Source organism: Myotis daubentonii, chromosome 11 (genome assembly GCF_963259705.1).
Source record: "Myotis daubentonii chromosome 11, mMyoDau2.1, whole genome shotgun sequence".
In the NCBI taxonomy this organism is placed as follows: Eukaryota; Metazoa; Chordata; class Mammalia; order Chiroptera; family Vespertilionidae; genus Myotis; species Myotis daubentonii.
Window position 1 is genome coordinate 36,720,235 of NC_081850.1, and position 20,404 is coordinate 36,740,638.

At 43.7% G+C, this 20,404-nt stretch overlaps 1 protein-coding gene across 5 annotated transcripts in view; it reads right to left on the reverse strand.

Annotated features, from left to right (window-relative positions):
• The window catches only part of KANK1 (KN motif and ankyrin repeat domains 1), a 192,992-nt gene that overhangs the window by 20,087 nt on the left and 152,501 nt on the right, over positions 1-20,404 (reverse strand). For 4 of the 5 annotated variants that reach the window (XM_059656816.1, XM_059656817.1, XM_059656819.1 and 1 more), the window contains one exon: positions 10,620-13,295. In XM_059656816.1, coding sequence (XP_059512799.1) covers positions 10,620-13,295 — 2,676 coding nt within the window. Of the gene's footprint in view, positions 1-10,619; positions 13,296-15,199; positions 15,346-20,404 lie in introns of those variants that run through there. The other variant, XM_059656820.1, reaches the window with a different exon arrangement.

Below are 20,404 nucleotides of genomic sequence, written 5' to 3' on the forward strand. Positions count from 1 at the left end.
CAAGAAAAAGGTAAAGGAGTTCACCACTACCAAACTAACATTACATGAAATATTAAAGGGTCTTCTACAAGAAGAAAAAAAAAGGATAAAAATATGAATAATAAAATGACAATAAAACCTATCAACAATTACTTTAAATGCAAGTGGATTAAATGCTTCAATCAAAAGATACACGGCGGCTGAATGGATAACAAAACAAGATCCTTACATATGCTGCCTATAAGAGACCCACTTCAGAACGAAAGACAAGACGCATAAAAACTGAAATTAAAGGGATGGAACAAGATATTTCATGAAAATGGATACAAACAAATGAAAGCTGAGGTAGCAATACTTACACCAAACAAAACATACTTTAAAACAAAGGCTATAACAAGAGACAACAAAGGACCCACCCAGCAAGTCCACTGCTAGGTATTTATCCAAAGTATCCCCAAACACTAAATCAAAAAGACATCTATATGTTCTCTGAAGCATTATTTACAATAGCCATGATAGGGAAGCAGCCTAAGTTTCCATCAGTAGATGAATGGATAAAGAAGTTGTGCATATATGCAATGAAATAGGACTCAGTCATAAAAAAAAAAAAAAAAGAAATCTTGCCATCTGCAACAACATGAATAAACCTAGAGGGCATTGTACTGTGCAGACAAAGACAGACAAATGCCATATGATTTCACTTATATATGGAATCTAAACAAAGTATATAAGCAGAACAGAAACAGGCTCATACGGTAGATATGGAGAACATATTGTCATTTCCCAGATGGGAGAGGGGTTGGGTGGGGCTAGGTGAAAAAATGAAGGGATTAAGAAGTACAAACTGGGAGTTACAGCATAGTTATGGGGATGTAAAGTACAGTAGAGGGAATATAGTCAATAATACTGTAATAACTATGTATGGTGTTAGATGGGTACTAGATTTATTGAGAGTGATCACTTCATAAGATACATAATAAATGTCTAATCACTGATTTGTACATCTAAAACTAATATAATATTGTACATCAACTGCAATTGAAAAATAAAAAATTATTTAAAAAAAGAGAAAGAAATCCCTGTGTTCACATCACCAGCTTCAACAATGATCAGAGCTATCTGGTCTCATCTTCACTTCCTCCACCCACTCAGAATTATTCTGAAGCAAGAGCTAGAGATCCTATCACTTGCACCCATAAATATTTTAGTATATATTTCTAAAACAAAGAACTCTCAAAATAATTATAATGCTAAAACTATCAAACCTAAAAAAAGGGGATAATTTCTTAAAATTACTACATTATCTGGTCAGTATTCAAATCTGTCCAATGGTCTCTTAAAATATTTTAATAGTGTGTAAATCAGAATCCCAGTCCTATACATCCATTGGCTGCTATGGTTTTTAAGCCTTTTAATCCATAGGTTCTCTTTCTTTTTAAATACAGCTTTTAAAAAATGTTTTAGAATTGAAGTATAATTTATATACAATAGAATGAAAAAAATTTAAGTGTAGAGTTGGTGAGTTTTGGTAAATGCCCGTGTAACCACCCCCCAAATTAAGACACAGAACATTTCTAACCACCCAGTAAACCCACAACTCCCCATCCTTCCAGATAATCTCCCCAGCCGAGGCAACGCTTCTCTTCACACAGCTTAGGGCTTTTTAAGCCTTTTCCAATCAAGGCCCAACTGCTCAAGCAGGCACTGGAGGATACTTCTTGATGAGTGTGGATAGATTCTTCTTGCCTGTGGGATTTTTTCCTGCTCAGCTTCTACCGCCTACTCATTCAGAGTGGTCTAGTGACTTAATTACTCCCACTTCAGTGACCTTCTCTAGTAGATTGTTCTACAGGCCTGCAATTTCGGCTGCCTTTGCCAGTTAAATTCTACCCACACTCTAATCAAGACTTGGCCCCAATTCTCTCTCCTCTATAGTTTTTTCCTATGACACGATTCCACTGACACCTCTTTTCTCCCCTCCTTGTCCTGACCAAAATATAGACTGCCCTCTGTTTTCTCTGTTTCATGTGAGTCTCCTCCTTGAGAATGTAAGCTTGAGTCTCTCCCGGCCATGTTCATATCTGGTGTGCTCTTCAGTGCTTAAAATAGCACCGGACAATAGAAAGCCTTTGGTAAGTGCCTATGTAATTCAACTGAAAGTCACGAGGATTCTGTTTAGGCTGACTAGCAAAGGCAAAGAACAACATTAAATATTAAACCAATTCCCATTCACTGAAATCAGAGGGAACTTATCACCTTTATTGACAGAAAATGTTTCTCAGATGGTACTGAAACTCTGGCTGATCTTAAATGGCCCGCAAACAGCGGTCTGGACTCGTCAGGCCCATCGTAGTTATAGGGCACACACAAGATCACACGTGCACTAGCATGAGACTGTGACAGATGACTGCTGTGTTTAAGTAAAACACAGGGAAAGGGCAGCCAAGAAAGCCAAAATTAAGCGGCCAAGAAAATTCAATGGCCTCAACCTCAGCCGCCTTTCAAAATCACCTGAGTTGGAGGTGGCACTTTTAAAAATTACAGATGTAATGAACCATCTGCAGATGGGCCTAAATATTAGTTAGTTTGTTTTTAACAGCTCCCCAAGTGATTCTAATGAGCACCCAGGACTGAGAAGCACTGGATTAAATTAGCCAGTATAAAAACAAAACTCGGCTGCTAAAAACAAGAGTTTAGACTTCCATCTGGTTTCAATCCATCAACTTGGATCATGTGAATTCTTAGGAATTACTGGTAATTTAGTTATTAACAGGCCTGGACCCCTAATGGTAGGAACCCATGACAAGCAGTAAATACTACCAAACAATACGGGCAAAACAACAGGAGTAACATGAAGCACCCTCAGAATTCTGGCCTAGATGCTCCAACTCCCACCAAGTGGCAATGGTTTTCACCCGGGAGGTAAGTGAGCTGGGGAGTGGGCAACTTTGGTCATGAACTCAAAATTGCCACAAAGGCCAATAAAGCACTAGCCTCATTTTATGACTTGACCAGATGTAATGACTAAGAGAGCAAGTGATAGAAAATGTGATTTTCTTCTTGAAAATAAGAACCACTTTGAAACATTAATTGGTATTCTCAAGTGTACTTAGCGATTAATGTATGGATAGTTATACTAGCTCAGGCAAACTATAATGAAAAATAAGTAACCTGAAAACATTTTTTTTTTTTTACTTTCTTTAGAAATGTTAAAAGCAAACTTATTTGGAAGAAAAATAATTCAATGAAAAATAGAACTGGAGGAGTTTTAAAGAGATCACCTTCTCCAGTTTCCTCTGAGATGTTTACTCACCCAGAATGGGTATTAATGTAAGTAAAGAGCAGTGTTTTTTTTCTAGATCTGTTGATTTTTAAAAATTTACTAAAATAGATTTTAAAAGTTGCTCTGTTCACACATTCCAGCTCCTCTGGCATGCTAATTCATATTTTTATTTACAATGCCGAGTCCTTTCTGAAAACACAGCTAAGGAAAATTAACCATGTTACGGTGCCAATTTTGAGCTAGACACTGTGATATGATTTTTAAAGAACATTTAGCTTACTTGTCAAGAAGAGGTAGGATTGAAATTTCTGAATCATTACAGAGGCCACTCTATGATTTAGGTATTTTCACAAAGTATAAGAATTCAAAGGAATTTGAAATAGTACTTCTAGTTTTTCCAAGAAGAAAAGAGCTTGAACATGAATTCACCCTTGTCAGCCCACATGTGGGTTTGGGGAATAGACTGAGATTATTTATGAAGGATCACCTATTTCGGGTACCTTTTATGCTTTTTTTGGGGGGGGGGGGAGGGCGGCGGGGAGAAGTATGTAGCTTTGGTGGAGAAGGGACAATCCCTTTCTGTTTCCAGGATCACCTCTCAAGCACCGCCTGAATGCCACTACAGGTGGTCACCAACATAGTCAACTTGAACTGGAGATGAAAAACTTACGTGGCCAGAGCTGCAGCTTAATAATTTCTAGGGCCACTTTAATATTTTCTTGAGAAAATGCCAGACAGCTGTTATGAATGTATCTAAAAGTGGGTACTCAGAAATTAAAACGTTAGAGTAGATTAAGAATCAGATTCTTCCTCACCACAACCCCACCCACATCTAATTACACACCATCCCAAGGCAACCCAGAAAACCCACACTGACAAGCTGCAGTAACTGAAGTTGGGTTGAGCAGATGTGCTCTCTGTTCCTCAGATACAGCTAAGGTCCTCCTCTGTTCTCTAAGCTCATCCCCTCCCTTGCCTCAGAGAGCTGGATGCCAGCTGAACAATTCCAGCACTGTGTACGTGCACACTGTTTAGGGGCTAACATATACCACCAGAGGTAATCATTCATATTTCTGCTATATGTCTTGGCTTCCCAAGTCCTTCAAGGTGTGGGACCACTTGCTCTCTTTGTTGCAGTGCCATACTTTGCATATAGTCAATGCTGACTGCATAATTATCAATTAACCCCAAAGGAGAAGGGTACAGAGCAGACTTGGGACATCTTTATTGAGATATGAGTGACTTGCTGTTTAGAAGAAGAATAAACAGCAGTAGCCATCATCCTCACTCAACAATCCCCTTTGTCATTTATGAATGGACGTCAGGGATTCAAAGCCATTTTGTTCTCACAAACCACTAATCTCTGTGCTTTGGCCAGAAATGAACTGCACATTGTAGGATTCATTCACAGTAGAGGCGTCAAAGTAAACCTGCACCTTTTCCCCAGGCTGCACGTGCATTTCACTAGTACCCACTGAACACAATAAAGCATCAGTTTAAAAACCAGGAGGTCACAGTTTGATTCCCACTCAGGCCTGGGGTTGCAGGCTCCCTCCTCAGTAAGGGGCGTGCAGGAGGCAGCTCATCAACGATTCTCTCGCATCTTTCCATCTCCCCCTCTCTCCCTTCCTCTCTGAAATCTATATCTATATTTATATCTATATCTATATCTATATCTATCTATCTATCTATCTATTTATCTATTTATCTATCTATCTATAATTTTTTTTTAAAGAGGAAGATTTTTAAATGTGTCAACTAAAGGGCTCATCAACAGGGTGAACAGATTTTAAACTCTATAAAAGATTTTTCTCAGGACTGGAGTACTTTTCCCCAAGGTCTGAAACCGATCTAAAATTTCAATCCTTCTGAGGGTCACTATCCCCTTTGAGACTCTGATGAAAATTATGCACTTCCTTCATAAAAATTCCAAACACAAAAATGTTCACGAAGCTATGGACCCCAGGTTAAGAAGCCTCACTCTGAGGCTGTTTATTCCAACAATATTTCCCTGAAATAGGGCCTGGGGTGTGCCTATAGGGTTGGTGATGGTGGTGGTGGATGACAGCAGGAAACCCATGAACTTTGGAAAAGTTCCCCAGCTGAATCTGATGGGCAGTCTGGTGAAGAGCTAGTTTCGCATAAAAATTCTGCTGATTGTCTTATTTCACTTAGCATAATGCTCTCCAGTTCCATCCATGCTGTGGCAAATGGTAAGAGTTCCTTCTTTTTTACAGCAGCGTAGTATTCCATTGTGTAGATGTATCACAGTTTTCTAATCCATTCATCTGTTGATGGGCACTTAGGTTGTTTCCAAATCTTAGCTATATAAACCAGTCAGAGAAGGATAAATACCACATGATCTCACTCATTTGTGGAATATAATGAACAACATAAACTGATTAACAAGGACTGATCCAGAGACGGAGAGGCATTGCTTGGACTGTCGGGCCTTGGAGGAAAGGTAGGGGAGGGTGGGGGTAAGGGGAAGAGATCAACCAAAGGACTTATATGCAAGCATATAGGCCTAACCAATGGACACGGACAATGGGGGGGGGGGGTGAGGGCATAAGCGGGGGGGGGGGGGGTGAGGGCATGAGCGGGGGGGGTAGGGGGGTAACGTGGGGATAAGGACACATATGTAATATCTTAATAAAAAATATATTTTAAAAAAAATTCTGCTGAAAGAGCCCCCTGCATGAAAAATCTAATGCATCCTTCTCATGACACAGAAGGACATGGAAGCCCAGTCTCTCTCTTTCTAGAGTGATTCTCCAAGTTCCTGTACAGCCGGTACCAGAAGTCAGCTAACTACCTCATGCCAGTATACATATACTACAGAGTGCCAACAATATTTTGTTTGGCTTATTCTGATGCTATTGTAGCACTAATTAAAAGACAATTATTATTTTTTAAAAAAATAGGTACCAGGACAAGTAACTGGTAATTATTTGAACTAGGAGAAAACTAACTAAAAATGGTATTTTGTAACAATTTATTTCCCTGCTTTTGCTTTGGCTCACATCTCTCTGTCTACAAAACTGCTTTCACAATTATGGGAATGACTTCAAGTTCATAAACTTTTTAACAAACTTGAGATAACGAACAGGGCAAATGTGGAAGCTGATTTAAAACGCAGTTCTTTTGTTTGAGAATGAGAGGTGAATTTTCTATAACTCATGTGGCAGGCAGTTCAGTTCAACCATTATAGATAGTTTTGTTTGTGTTTCCTCAGAGACAGCTATAATATATTTAGAGTATTTGTAACTGCACGTCATTTGTCTAGAATTTTCTCTCCTGTTTCCTCTTCCAGAGAGAAAGAAAAAAAATGAAAAGAAATATTAACCCACTCCTCAAACCAAAACAATCCAATTGATTTACAGGAAGCATAAACATTCTTTTCCTAAGGTTTCTTTGATAACAGAAACTTATTTCTTCTTAAATTCTTAATTACAACCTACTTATCTACCTATAGAAATAATACATGGAAGTTCAATTGCTAGGAATAAAAAACATGTTTTATAAAACATGTCTATAAAAAGATGTTTTATAGAACATCTTTGGTCAGCACCAAATTCAGGAAAAATGTTTGTGATCTTTTACGGGACAAATGCATAGAATATGTATGATTCAACTTTTGTTTAAAAAAGTATGTATCTAAAATAAGCCCCATTCACATACACACTTGTGTACACCAAGCACACACGAGGTTACCCCCTGGGGGCGTGAGGGAGAGGCTGTCCTTCTGAACCGCTATTTGTTATGAGCACATACTTGTCATAATTTTAAGAAAATGATAGTTTAGGCATAATAATGCTGCTAAAAATAATGCTCTTGTGCATACCAACAAGTTATACCCTCAAATCTTCAACCTTAGGCAAGTTTAAGAGAATTTCCTAGACTGGACACTAATATACTTAATTTAATTTTGGCTTCGTTTTGGGCTTTCACACAGATTCTGAATGAGGCTGAACTGAAAATTTATTCTTCCTACTTTGTATTTTCCCATTTTTATCTCTCTCTATATATTTTATTTTGATAAAACTGTTAGTTGGGGAGGCATAATATAATTGGGGGATGAAGGCAATGGCCAGCCAGAATTATGAAGATGAAAATTTGGATTAAAAACAAAAGATCATTTGCACAATTTCTGTTTGGCAATTTGTTCTATGTCCACATTTCCATTTCTGGAAGTACTAAAAATAGTAACAGCAACGACAGCCAGCATTTATTGAGCATTTATATACTCTGTGCTGCAGGCTGTTCCAAATGCTTTACTCTTTAAATCTTCATTTAACTCATTAAATCTTCATCTCAACCCTCTGATGGAATGAAGACAAGTTTTCCTAGTGGCAGAGAAAGAATTTGATCCCAGAATGTCTGGCTTTGGAGCCCAAACTCAACAGCTCCTTCGCACTCAAGTATTAGGTTGACATAACATACATAATCATTTATATGATCTTTTTGGTAGATGTCAAACCCAAATACCCTATCATTTCATTTGGAAGACAAAGTCTGAAATGAATACCTTCCTATACTCCACTATGCCTTTTGGTAGAGAAAGGCATGAAATGTTGTGTGTGAGCAACACTCTCTATTATACGGTGTGCACAGTCAGCCGCACTGCATTTTGACACACCCTTAATCTTCACAGCTTGCAGGTACTGACACTCTCTCTAGACCATAGATCAAGCTGCTTTCATTTTCAGTTCATATAACAAACACCATATAACAAAAATTTAACACCCTGGGTTGAGCTCCTAACCGAGTTCCTTCTTCATTGGAAGTTTAAAAGCAAAACGTCTAAAATTCAAACATGATGTGGATTACAGAAATACTTTGAAGCTGTTCTTGTGCGTTCTGCGAGGGAGCTGCCACTATGACCCAGTAAGTACTATTAAATATATTTATACTGTTTGTTCACCAATGCTGTGGCGCTTGTGCATTTTAGCTGATTAATTAGGCGTTCCTGTGCAGGGTCAGATCTAAGCAGAGACGTGTGGAGCATCGGTGTGACTGGAAATAGACCCAAACACACTGTCACACAGCCAGACACAACTTTATCCCCGCTCTTGCTGTTCGGGGTGTCAGGCAGATTACTCTAATGGTTCAGCCGAATATTTTTGGCAAGAATGTGAAATAGAAGCCCCAGTTTGGGGAAGGGGGAGGAAGGCTGGCAGGAAAACGCCTTTATAATGGATGATCTACTGTACCATCTGTGTCTGGAGGTATTTAAGGGTTTTATTTTGACTTCAACATCTGACATCATGATTTTTAAAAAAGACGTGGAAACAGACATATTATTAGTTACTTAAGACTCTTGCTTCAGTCCACATATCATGTTAATCCTGCTTACTCTACAATGACTCCCCTGGACACTTATTTGACTCCCTTGATTCTAAAAGGCAAAAACACACACATCAGCTGTCATGGTCATGTCCATTTTTTCTCCTACAATAAGCTGTCTGTTCCACAGCATGGTTACTAAAAGCTAATATTAATTCAGTATTGAAAGTGGAAACCTAGGGAGATATAAAAGATATTTCAGTCCATTTCAGCCACTACTACTTTTAGGCTATGAAGCAGCGATTCTCAACCTGTGGGTCGCGACCCCTTTAGCGGTCGAGCGACCCTTTCACACGGGTCGCCTAAGACCATCCTGCATATCAGGTATTTACATTACGATTCATAACAGTAGCAACATTACAGTTAGGAAGTAGCAACGAAAATAATTTTATGGTTGGGTCACAACATGAGGAACTGTATTTAAAAGGCCAGAAGCTTGAGAAGCACTGCATATAAAGAGAAACAGAAAGACTCTGAAATTCTTGTTAATGGCTTACTTACAGTTAAGTCTAAAACATTGGACATTTTCACATTACAATTAAATTTAATGCATATTAGGGCCCTGACCGGGTAACTCAGTTGGTTAAAGTGTCATCCCTATATGCCAAGGTTGCAGGTTCGATCCCCGGTCAGGGCACATACAAGAATCAATCAATGAATGAATAAATAAGTGGAACAACAAATCAATGTTTCTCTTTCTCCCCTTTCCTCTCTCTCTAAAATCAATCAATCAAAATAAATTTAAATGTAATCTACATCACACAAATCACACGAAGCATTTACACTCGTTTTGCATGTAGCCTTTCGTCAGAGTTGAGAATATGTTTGCAGTGGCCTCCCAAACCTCACACTACGGTTTAGCACATCAACAAAGGAAACCACATTCAACATGCTACTAGCACAACCACCAATGACAACAACAGTGACCCTGTGCTCACCACATGCCAGGGACCAACACAGTGACAACCTTCTAGGATGGGAGCCCTTCCAGTCCCCACTTTACAAGGCCCTGTGAGGAAGGCTGACTTTGCTTCCCCAGGTCAGGCTGGTTCGTGAGGCCAGGACAGCCAGGAACGAAGCCCCGTCCGGGGCGGATAGTATGCATTCTTAGAGACACACAACACTGATAACAAGGGAAGTCCTTTTACTGAGGCGTCCAGGGAAGTATTATGCCACCGAATCTTCCAGGGTAATTTCTCAATTATTAATGTCAATTAAAAAAAAAATCAGGAGGTGAGTAGGAATCCCAATGAATAAGGGTAAGGATGAGGAAGACAAAAATGTAAGCACCTATCAAAACAAACAGTGGGCTAGGGCTCCCTTCTCTCAGAGTTCTGGCTTATCAGAGAGGCCTTCCTGGGCCACCCCACCTCAAACAGCCCCCACTCAGACCACCACCACTCACTATTCCTGTAACTGGAGTTCTTTTCTTCATAGCACATACCACCACCTGACATGGGTTAGGTCTATTGTTTAGTGTCTGTGCCCCCAAACTGGAATGTTAGGACAGGAGCTGACACCTGTGCTTGAAACAGAGCAGGAACTCAATCATTATTTGCTGGAGTAATATGAATTAATGGAGTCTCCCTCCCCTCATAAAAAGTTTCAATATTTTCTACCAGTATTTTTTTTAATCAACAATATACTGGTAAAAATAGTAATAATAATATACTGGTAGTTGGGGTTACAAACATGAAAGGACCTTTTTTAAGCCTGCCTAAATTAAATGAACAAGTAAATGAATAACTGGAAGACATCATATCAACCCAGCAGTCCCAGGAGACAGCCCCTAGGCCAGCCAGCATTAGTTTACTTTTCTTCTTCTAGCCTGAGTCCTCAGGCAGAGGCCAAAGACGCTACCAATGAGAAACAGCAGATTTAGCCACGGTTTTCCATCATTCTATCAAATTACCACTCTAAAGCTTTCTCCAGGGTTCTAGCATTTTAGAACGGCTCTAGAAGTATAGTCCCCACCCTTCCTCATCCCCGGGTCCCGCAGAGCGCTACCTACCTGCGACTTTACCCAGACTCATTTTGGGGAAGTCGGGGTTCCTCAGCTCTTCGGTGCTTGCAGACTTCATGACAGAATTGATGGATGACAGGGTGCTGATGAGCTGCGAGTTGAGAGAGCCAATCTGCGAGTGAGGTTCCCCAAAAGCTTCCGCCAGTTCACTATAGTTCTCAGCCAGCAGCGTCTGCTGTTCCGTCAGCAGCTTCTGGACGCGCTCAATGTAGTGATCCAAGCCGGTCATCATTCCGGAAGGAGCCTGGGGCTGCGAGCCCTCCAAGAACTCTCCTACAGGCTCATCCCCGACACCTACGCTCCTCCTGCTGGCCATCAGCCCCACAGTCAACTGGGGAGGCCCACATGCGATGGTCCTCATTTTGAGACCAACCAGGTAGTTGTCATTAATATTTATCTGGCCCACGCCGGACTCTTTGGTCTTCACAGCTGATGGCCGGTCAAGCCCGGAACTGCCAGAGAGCACCGTGCCAACTCCGATGGACCGAGTCTTGGTGGAGGGGTTAATGTCCCTGACACGGCCTTCTCCTACGGCCACGGTCCGCGTTTCCACAGTCCCGGTGCTGGTCTGCTTGTCCAAAGTGCTGAGGGAAGTGTTGGTGCAGGACTCGACGAGGGTGGCCGTCTCGGTGTTGGTGGACTGGTTCAGCTGCTCCAAAGCCGTGCTGGTGTGCTGGCTGGTGGTGTGAGGCACCGCCATGACAGCAGCCTCCGCCTGGCCCGCGGGCTCCGTGCTCACGCTCCGGGAGGTGCACTCCTTCGGCGGGCAGACAATCACATCGATGGAACAGTCCCCACAGCCGATCGATCGCACTTCTTTGAGATTCAGGTTGGTCTTGAGCAGCGTCAAGTCGTTTACAGATTCTTCCGTGTTGCTGCCTGTTTCACAGACACTGGTTTCCACACCCACGCTCTTATCGCACGTCTCCACGGCCCTTCCAGTGCACTGGTCACGCATTTCCACCCTTTCTTTAACAATCCACCAATTCATGGGCAGCTCCGGCCCCGTGACTTTATTCTCACAGTGGGGCCGGCAGGAGATGCCTACGCTACTTGTTTGCACAGAGGTCCCAACACACGAGTCAACGACGTCCACGTGACGGCCAACCATCTGGTCTCTCGTCGGCACGATGGCCTCCACCATCTTGCTGAAGACAAGCGGCTGGGCCATCACGGCTTTATCGATTTTCTTCCTCGATCCAGCAGCCTGCAGCTCTTGCTTGAGCTTAGTCATCTCTCGGTCATGGGTGGTTTCTTTGAGCTGGACTTCCAGGCGGTAGATCTTTTCCTTTAAGGCTTCTATGGTCTGCTGTTGCAGCTCAATTTCTTTGTCAGCTTCGGTAGTCACCCCAAGCATGGCCTCTGTCACACTGACCCCAGAATCCCTCGTCTCCGTGACTGTCCCCACAGCAGCATCCTTCCAGGACCTGGAGCCTCTGTGGTACACAACAATGTCATGCATGTTCTCGTCGGCACCGGCAGCCACGGACCGATGCTCTCGAGGCCGACACTCCCCGTTCTCCCTGAGCTCCGAGGGGGCCTCATAGCTGCTGCTCTGGATCTTCTGCTCCAGGGCCTGCATGTCTGCTGTGAGCTGCCGGAACTCTCTTACCCTCTGTGTGCTCTGCTCTACGCTCTCTATCTCTTCCTCTTCATAGTCAATGTATAGTTCCCCGCCACTTCTCGGGCCCTTGGAGAGCCGTTCCAGCTGCGACGCATTCCCAGCACTATAGGATCGCTTCCTCACACCACTGATGTCGTTCTGGGATGCAGCTCTTTGGTTTTTCAGCTTTGAGGCCAACTGCCTTTTCTCCTCTTGCAACACAGAGATCTTTACCTGGAGCACAGGGATTGTTCGTACCTGTTCCTCAAGCTCCTTCAGGCGCTTCAGGGCAATGGCCATCTGCTCCCGGATGTGCTGCAGGTGCACGGGGCTCACGTTGGTCACAGGAGTGGAGATCCCTGAGCTCAGGGGGCTGTGGCGGATAGAGCTCCCCATGGAAGAGGTGGTGGCTGCAGCTGGGGCATAGCCAGTATAATCCCCGTTGCCTTGGTAACCATTCTGAAACTGGTGCATGACAGGATTGTGGTTTCCAGAACCCATGAAGGAGGAGAGCGAGCCTGTGGAGCCCATGCCTCCAAAACTGGCCAGCCTGGGCCTTCGGAAGTCACCCGGCATCGCCTGCATGGTGACCCTCTCCTGCTCCAGCCTTCTCCGGGTCTCCATCAGTGTCTTGGTGACATGAAGGTTGTGCTTCGGAAGTTGTGGTGAGGGTGGTGGCAGCTGTCGACTTTCTGGGATGGTAAGGAAAGTGGGTGAGATGTCCAGAGGGGTGGGTAGCCTTGCGACGGGAGTCGATGTAACTTGGCTTCTGGCTAGGAGGAAGCTGGGGCACTGCCTGTTGTCATCGCTATTGGAAGATGACAGAGATTCGGTGGAAGTCCACACACCCTGCTGGCCAGGCGGGGGCCTGCTTTCTGGACATGGCACAGATGGCTTCCGCCTCTTCTGGATGTTCAATTTCTTGATGGTGTTTCCTTTCTGTATGTCATCCACGTACTTGAGGAAATCTAAATCTAGTTGATAACCATAGGGAGTCTCCACAAAATAAGGATCTCTCTGTTCCTTGTCATGGTCCCCATTTAGAACATCATCTGCTTTTCCTGTGGGAGAAAGAAAAGACAATCTTTTAATGCTATGGGATACACATAATGGCAAAAGCTAACGTGTGTGGGTGTTGCAGTGTGGCAAGCTGGTATTATTTAACCAGTTAACTGCCACGGTATTTTGAATTTAAGTAAAAAAGGTCTGCCGCTTGCATCTATAGACGCTTATGGCATGCACATGGTTAAGAGTTGACAGACCTATGTTCGAATCCTGGATCTATAACTTTACAGCTGGGTGAGCTAATAAACTGTTGGGAACTTCAGTTTCCCCTCCCCCGCTCCCCTTCCCCCAGCAAAAAAATGAAAATACCAGCATTTAACTCATAAAGCTGTTAAAAAGAATGTAATGAGATAATGATTTTAAAGAGCCAAGAACACAGCAAGTCATTACTAAATATTGTTATTTTTTAAAAGAATCATTAAAAGACTTAAAAGCATTTTCAAGTAGATAAGTTGTTTTGTTGTATACAGTCCCTTGAAGTAGGACAGCAGTCACTAACACTCCCAGTTCATAAAGTACACTGAGGCACAAAAGGCAAAAACACACACGCTTAGCATAACTGACCTCCCCGTGCAGATCATGCCGCCTTACTGAACGGTGGCCCCGGGTCCCAGTGCCTCATCACCTGCACAAGATCTCAACTGGCCTTGCCGCCTTCCTCCCTGAGAGAGCTGAGTGACGAACTCCAGCAGCAGGGGTGCAAGGACGCAGAGCACAGACTTTACCTCTACCTGGTGCGTTCACGTTTAAACACAAAAGCAAACCCGTGCCAGCCAGAGGAAACAGTTTCTCCAACTTGGACTTCTTTTGGACAAAACACCCACTGTCCCAAGAACACCCGGTTTTGTGGCTGTGGTGTATGCAGACAGATGCAAAGGAGGATGGAAATACGGGCAAGCCTCCGTCCAAACCCTGGATCATGTGGCATCTGGTAAATGCTACTTCTGCCTAAACCAGACATTTAGCAAAGGAAACACAAGAGCTTTTCAAGGCACAGAGCTTGCTGCTGGCCTGAGCTATGCATTTCAAGCTGAAAGGCAAGGCCATTTTTGTTTGTTTAAATCGTTGGATCTTCCTAGAGTCGGAATGAGAAGCGCTGCATTTTCGGAGCTATGGGAAGGACCCAAACGCAGTGAGTGAAAACGCAAGCCATGGGAATACAAACCCCGCCGGAGGCCTGTGGAGGGCCCAGTACTCCCAGCAGTTTGGGCTGCCAGCCTGCCCTTCCCCACCCCACCGCTGCCGAACATTTCTACCCGATATGGGAATGCTCTGAGCAAACCTCCTGCCCCTGCTCGCCCTCTTTCCTCTGAAATGCTGGAAAGGAAAGCACACCACGAAGGCCGCCAAGCAGAGGAGTACAACGTTGTGTGTCCTTTGTGCCCCGATTTAAAACAATATTCATTCGACTGTCCCAGCTGCTGGAACTCAGGCCCTACCTTTCAACTCTAAACCACGCAGGGAAAGCACTTTAAGGGGTGCGCAGCGCCCAGCATTTTCTAACCAAAGAAGGGTGAGTTGATGCAGGGCGCCCGCGCCTGGAAATCTGTGCTCATGCTAGCAAGACCGCGTCTTTCCATCGCTCGCTCCTTCCCTTTTCACTCCACATGGACAACACGTCATTCCAAATATGCAGCCGGACCTGTTTCTAGCGCTGTCTGAAATTCCACAAGCGAAGAGAAACTGCAGGCTCCGGTGTCAGGCAGAGGCAGACAGAGCTCAGACACCACCAGCCCGGTGGCTCTCAACCCTCCCCTTCTCTCCCCGCCTCCCGCAGGGTCCTGGCTCGGGGGAATCCAGGGAATTCAGCCCCGTTCCCCCGGGGATGAGGCCCCCAGGCGGCCGGATTTGCTGGCCCGCCCGCCCGCCCCGCGGGCTAGCCCGCTCTCCGCGCACCTACCCGGCGCCCGCTGCGCTCCCCGCAGGCCCGCCCCGCTGCACTGCACACCCGGCTCTGTCGCTCCGAGGCCACGGGTCTTCACCCCATAAGGAAAGGAGCTCCCACATTCGCGTAAACTTAGCCGGGCCACGCGCAGATACCATAGGCCGAGCGTTCACCAATGAAGGCTCCCTCCGCCTCGGTGGCGCCACCCCCAGCACCCTCAGGGGTTCGGCATTCCCTGCTTTCTTAATGGAAACAGGAAACCGGGAGCTTTTGAAAACGTGTGTGCTTCTTCCCAGGGCTGCCAGAAGTAAAACTTAAAGCCAGCAGTTTCACCACGGCCACAGAGAGGCTCTGTCTGCGGGGCCAGCCCCTTCCCCGTGAAAGAGTGTGTGTTCTTGTGTGGAAGCTCGGCGGCCTCGGCGCTCGGTCACCTGCGAAAGTGAGGCACAATCGGCCCCACTGTTCCCTGCAGGCTCCGAGCCCCGGCAGTGCAGTGCCCGGTGGGTGGGTGCAGAGCCCAGCGGAACTGGCACCAGCACTTGGCGTTCAACCAGTGACAAGAAGTTATCCTTTAACGGGAATCTCCACTCAGCTTGTGCCACGGTTGAACGTTTCTTTTAAAAAAATGTAAACACCCTTTTCCATTTACAAAAGTAGTACAAGTTTGTATAAAAAAGAAAAAAGTCAGGTAGAAACTACTTAAGAAAGAAAGTCACTCATCTGGCCATCTAGCGGCAACTGTTAATATTTCGTTTTTACTCCCAGATTTTTCTACTTCTTAACATACTTTTCCCACTTGAGCATTTTCAATAGGAAAGGTTAACTTTATTTTTGTTTTCCTCCAAAAAACATTTAATGCACTGATTTAACATCAGGATTTAAAACACAACAAACTACATCACATGTTTTCAGTGAACTTTAACTGTCACACAGTGTACCTGAAGTTTACAAAAGGCATGGTCACAATGAATGACCCTCAAATGGACTCAAGACTCCTAAATCTGGGAATCAGTAGAGGTTAGAATTTTACCAGGTTAGGATTGATGATGTGTGAATACTGCTTGAATCAGACTATCCTACAGCTTTGTAATTTCAAATTTCATGCTCAGGCAACTAAAAACTACAAGTTGTGTTCTCAATATGTCATTTTTACAAACGATGTCCACAGGATGAATTGTTCTACAATTAGAGATATCCAGTGTCATTACTCTTTTTTTTTTTTTATCTCTTGCTTTCTAGTGTACCTTTACAAACATTAACACAAATATGGCACTCCTAGGGCCCTGACTGATTTCCCAACTTTTCATGTAGGTAGTCTTATCTCCCTATACTAGACTGTAATTATCTTCAGAGCAACAATATAATATTTAAAATATATTCCCCCGCCCTAGCTGGTTTGGCTCAGTGGATGGAGCAAGCATGAACTTGCGGCCTGCATGCAGCCCACCAGCTGCGAGTTTGACATGCGTGGATAGAGCGACGGCCTGTGGACTGAAGGGTCCTGGGTTCATTTCTGGTCAAGGGCACATGCCTTGGTTGCGGGCTTGATCCCCAGTAGGGGGTGTGCAGGATGCAGCCAATCAATCAATCTCTCTCATCATTGATGTTTCTATCTCTCTCTTCCTCTCTGAAATACATAAAAATATATTTTAAAAAATAAAATTTGTTCCCCCAACCACACACATCAATTAACAAGATACTGGGAACAAAGATGTTTTAAAAATGTTTACTGAAGGAATTAACTGAATATACAGTATAACATAATGAGCTTTAAATGCTCTTACTGCTGTCAAGAGACTTGCTTGCTCTGTATTAGTGTTAAGGACATTTCTTGCACAACACTGTTCAAAACACTGTTTCAATAGTTACCTTTAGATTGTGGAATCATAGGTGGTTTTAATGTTATTTATGTTTTATAAATTTTTATAACACATAGGTGTTCGTCTTTTAAAAATATGATCCCAAGAAGTCACTATTTGCAAAGCAAGAGAAATGAACCGAAAGAAACAAGAAAGTTCATTTGGGAGGTGGATGAAGGAGGCAGCCATGGCAAAGACAGTTAGATGTTCCTCAGTATGTCTTGTCCCATTTTTCTACACTAACAGAATTATGTTTACCTGGGCAAATATAAAGACTATTTCTGTAGCCCCTTTACTGTTAGTATGGCCATAGCAGAAATGTCACGTAGCACCGTCCTTAGAAGACACAGGAGTAGGCCTATGACCTCCTTTCTTTGGCCCTTCTTCCATCCTGCTGCCAGGGATGCAGCTGTGATGACTGGAACTCTAGCTGCTATCTTGGACCATGAGTTCACACACAGGGAACCAGGAACAATGTGCCAGATGGAGCCTAGGTCTCTAAAAGCTTTGTGGAGCAAAGCTGCCCTGCTACTTCTAGAAAGCGTATACCTCCATACTTTTATGTGAAAGAGAGAAACTTCTTTTCTGTTTAGTCACTGTATGTTTTGGGTCTCTGTTACTTATAGCTAAACTGAATTCCATGTGTCTACTCCCCCACAAAAAAATTTAAGACAGATCTTGAAAAGAAGAAAAATGCTAAATAATATACTGGGGAGATGCTACAGTAAAACTTTTTTATGACAAACATTTTGATTAATTTAAGAATTACAGAAATGTAAAACGCAGCAGTTTAAAAAATCTCTAAGTAGGTTATAAGGAGACTCTTAACTGATGAAAAAGCCTTATTTTGGACTAACAGAGCTATGCCTGCCCATACACAGTCAAAAACCACTGGCCATGTCTGCAACTAGACTCCTGAAAGTAACAGCTTCCAAGTAAATATTCTGGAATCAGAGGGCTGTCCCTGGTGTTTACAAGAATTTTCTGAATGTCTGGAAATCCAGTGGTGGCGACTGCGCCTGGCACCACCTCCACCTTCATTATATAGCATTTACAGAAAGCTTAATTGGGTGCAGAAAATGGTCCTATTCAGTGGGAGGAGTAGGCGGGAGGGTTTATAAGAAATAAAATGAGGTAGAGTCTAGCTGGAAGATAAATGCCAAACACCCTAAACGAAACACTAATTGAGATCAGTTACAAAGGCACATTATCAACAAGAACAATATGACAGTATGCGAATGAGTGATCAAAACATAATGGAGTTAACCAGGAGATGAGTTCTGAAGACAAGGTAAGTAAGTGATGATAGACTAAAAGGAAAAGACAGGTAAATGGTGGAGAAGAGCCAGGGCGGGGCCTGTGGAGAAGCTCAAAGAAAGATGAGGTTAGAAGAGATGGGGATGGCTGAGTACAGAAGAGGCCACCAGACTTGGGTCCTGGGCCAGGGGAGTTTTGTCCACTGAGTCACTGTTACCTGGCACACCCGGCCCTGTGCTAGGGGCTCCAAGGTAGCAATGAAGACTGTCTTGATAACTGTGTGTGCATTAGACTGAGGTAAGGAAAGAGATTTAATTCAAGGGGACTAGTTAAAATGTTATAATCCTCATGTATGAAGTGAGAACCAAATAAAAAATTTATTAATTAATGCATTCAACTTGTATTTAGAACTATTGATAAAAAAGCAATTCCCTCCCTCCCTCCCTCCCTCCCTCCCTCCCTCCCTCCCTCCCTCCCTTCCTTCTTTTGCCTCCCTATCCTTTCTTCTTTACCAGGCACTGTTCCAGGAGCTGGGGAAACAGTGTGAACCAAAGGGACAAGATCCCCACTCTCACAAGGCTCACAGTCTTGTGAAGGCTGAGGTGCATGAAAAAAAAAAAAAAAGCCAAATATAATATAAGGCAGAAGTGAAGCAAAAGGTAGAATCACCAGAATTTAGACCAGTGTGTAAGTGAATGGGCTGCTAACAGTGGGCCACATGGCTTCTGGGGTTGATGTCATCCTCAAGCTGACCTACTTCCTAGAAGCCAAGGGTCTCAGAGTCCCTCTTACCTGCTTCTCTCTCCCTACCCAGTTTGCACAGTCTGCAATGTGGGGCAACCGAACACCACACGCGGCAGGGGCAACTATAAACAACTCCCCACGTGCAGACCAAATTCCCGTGTGTTCAGAAAGAAGTTGAAACCAACAAACGGATGGCAATTCTACTCTGTATTCATATATTTATGACCTGGTACAACTTACTGCACTTTTATAGACTCAAGAACAATTTGAAATTTCCTTGCATGAACAAAGTGAAATGGAGATATGAATATATCAAAAACCATGTCATTTAAGTTCATCAAGTATTATATGATTTTTAACTTTGCAAGGAAACTAAACTTAACTGTCCAGACAACATTTGGTTTGGAAAGACATACAAATTAATGTACTCACTGGGGGTGAAAGATTAGATGGTGGAAAGGAGCAAGGGTACTAGCCTGCTAGTGGGATTCACACCCGTTTTCCTCCAGGGGCCACCGGACAACGTTTGGAGACATGGTTGGTTGTCACCACTGGAATGGGGGCTGCTGCTGACATCTAGTGGGTAGAGGCCCGGGTCCTGCTATTGACTTCCCACCCTCCCCAACAAAGGATTATCCAGTGCAAAATGTCTCTGCTGAGAATGGCTGCACCGAAGACAACGAGCAAAGTAAAAAACCCACATACCGCAGTGGAGAATTTGGCCATGCCCGCTGTGGGCTTCAGGTCTCCCCCTTCACGTTCAAGTGACGGGGTGATAAAACGCCACCACTGAGTAAGCAAACACTGAACTGTCTTCCACACACTCGACCACAATGGCCGTTCTGAAATAGTGTGTCCTGGTGGACTTTTAAATGGACACGACTTTGATATTATTACTTTGGCTGTTAATTAGGATACAATGACTACTTTGTTCTGGCCTCACTGCTGTACACTCCAGACCCAATTACTACTGACTAATGGCGCCATGAAAAATAATTACGCCCATGTGCTGCAACTTCCACCTTCCACACGCTCTCTCTGTGTTTTTCTCCGCCAGCTATTCTACCTGACTGGAGCAACCGAAGAACACTGCTAATCCCCATAACTGTATCGTCTCCTCTCACAAGAAGCATGAGGACTCGGCTTAAAGAGCTGAGTCAGTCCTGAGAATCACATAATTGCCATAGGCTGCCACATTTAAAACCAGCAGAGTGCAAGCATCTTGCTGTTTGAAGCAGTCAAAAAACACTCCAAACCTGCTAAGGCTGAGAAGCAGGGGGGAAACACCAGTAGGTTGACTCCGTGAGCGAGATAAATTCCCATGAAGTTAATTACTCACAGCGTGAAAGTAACTGAGTTA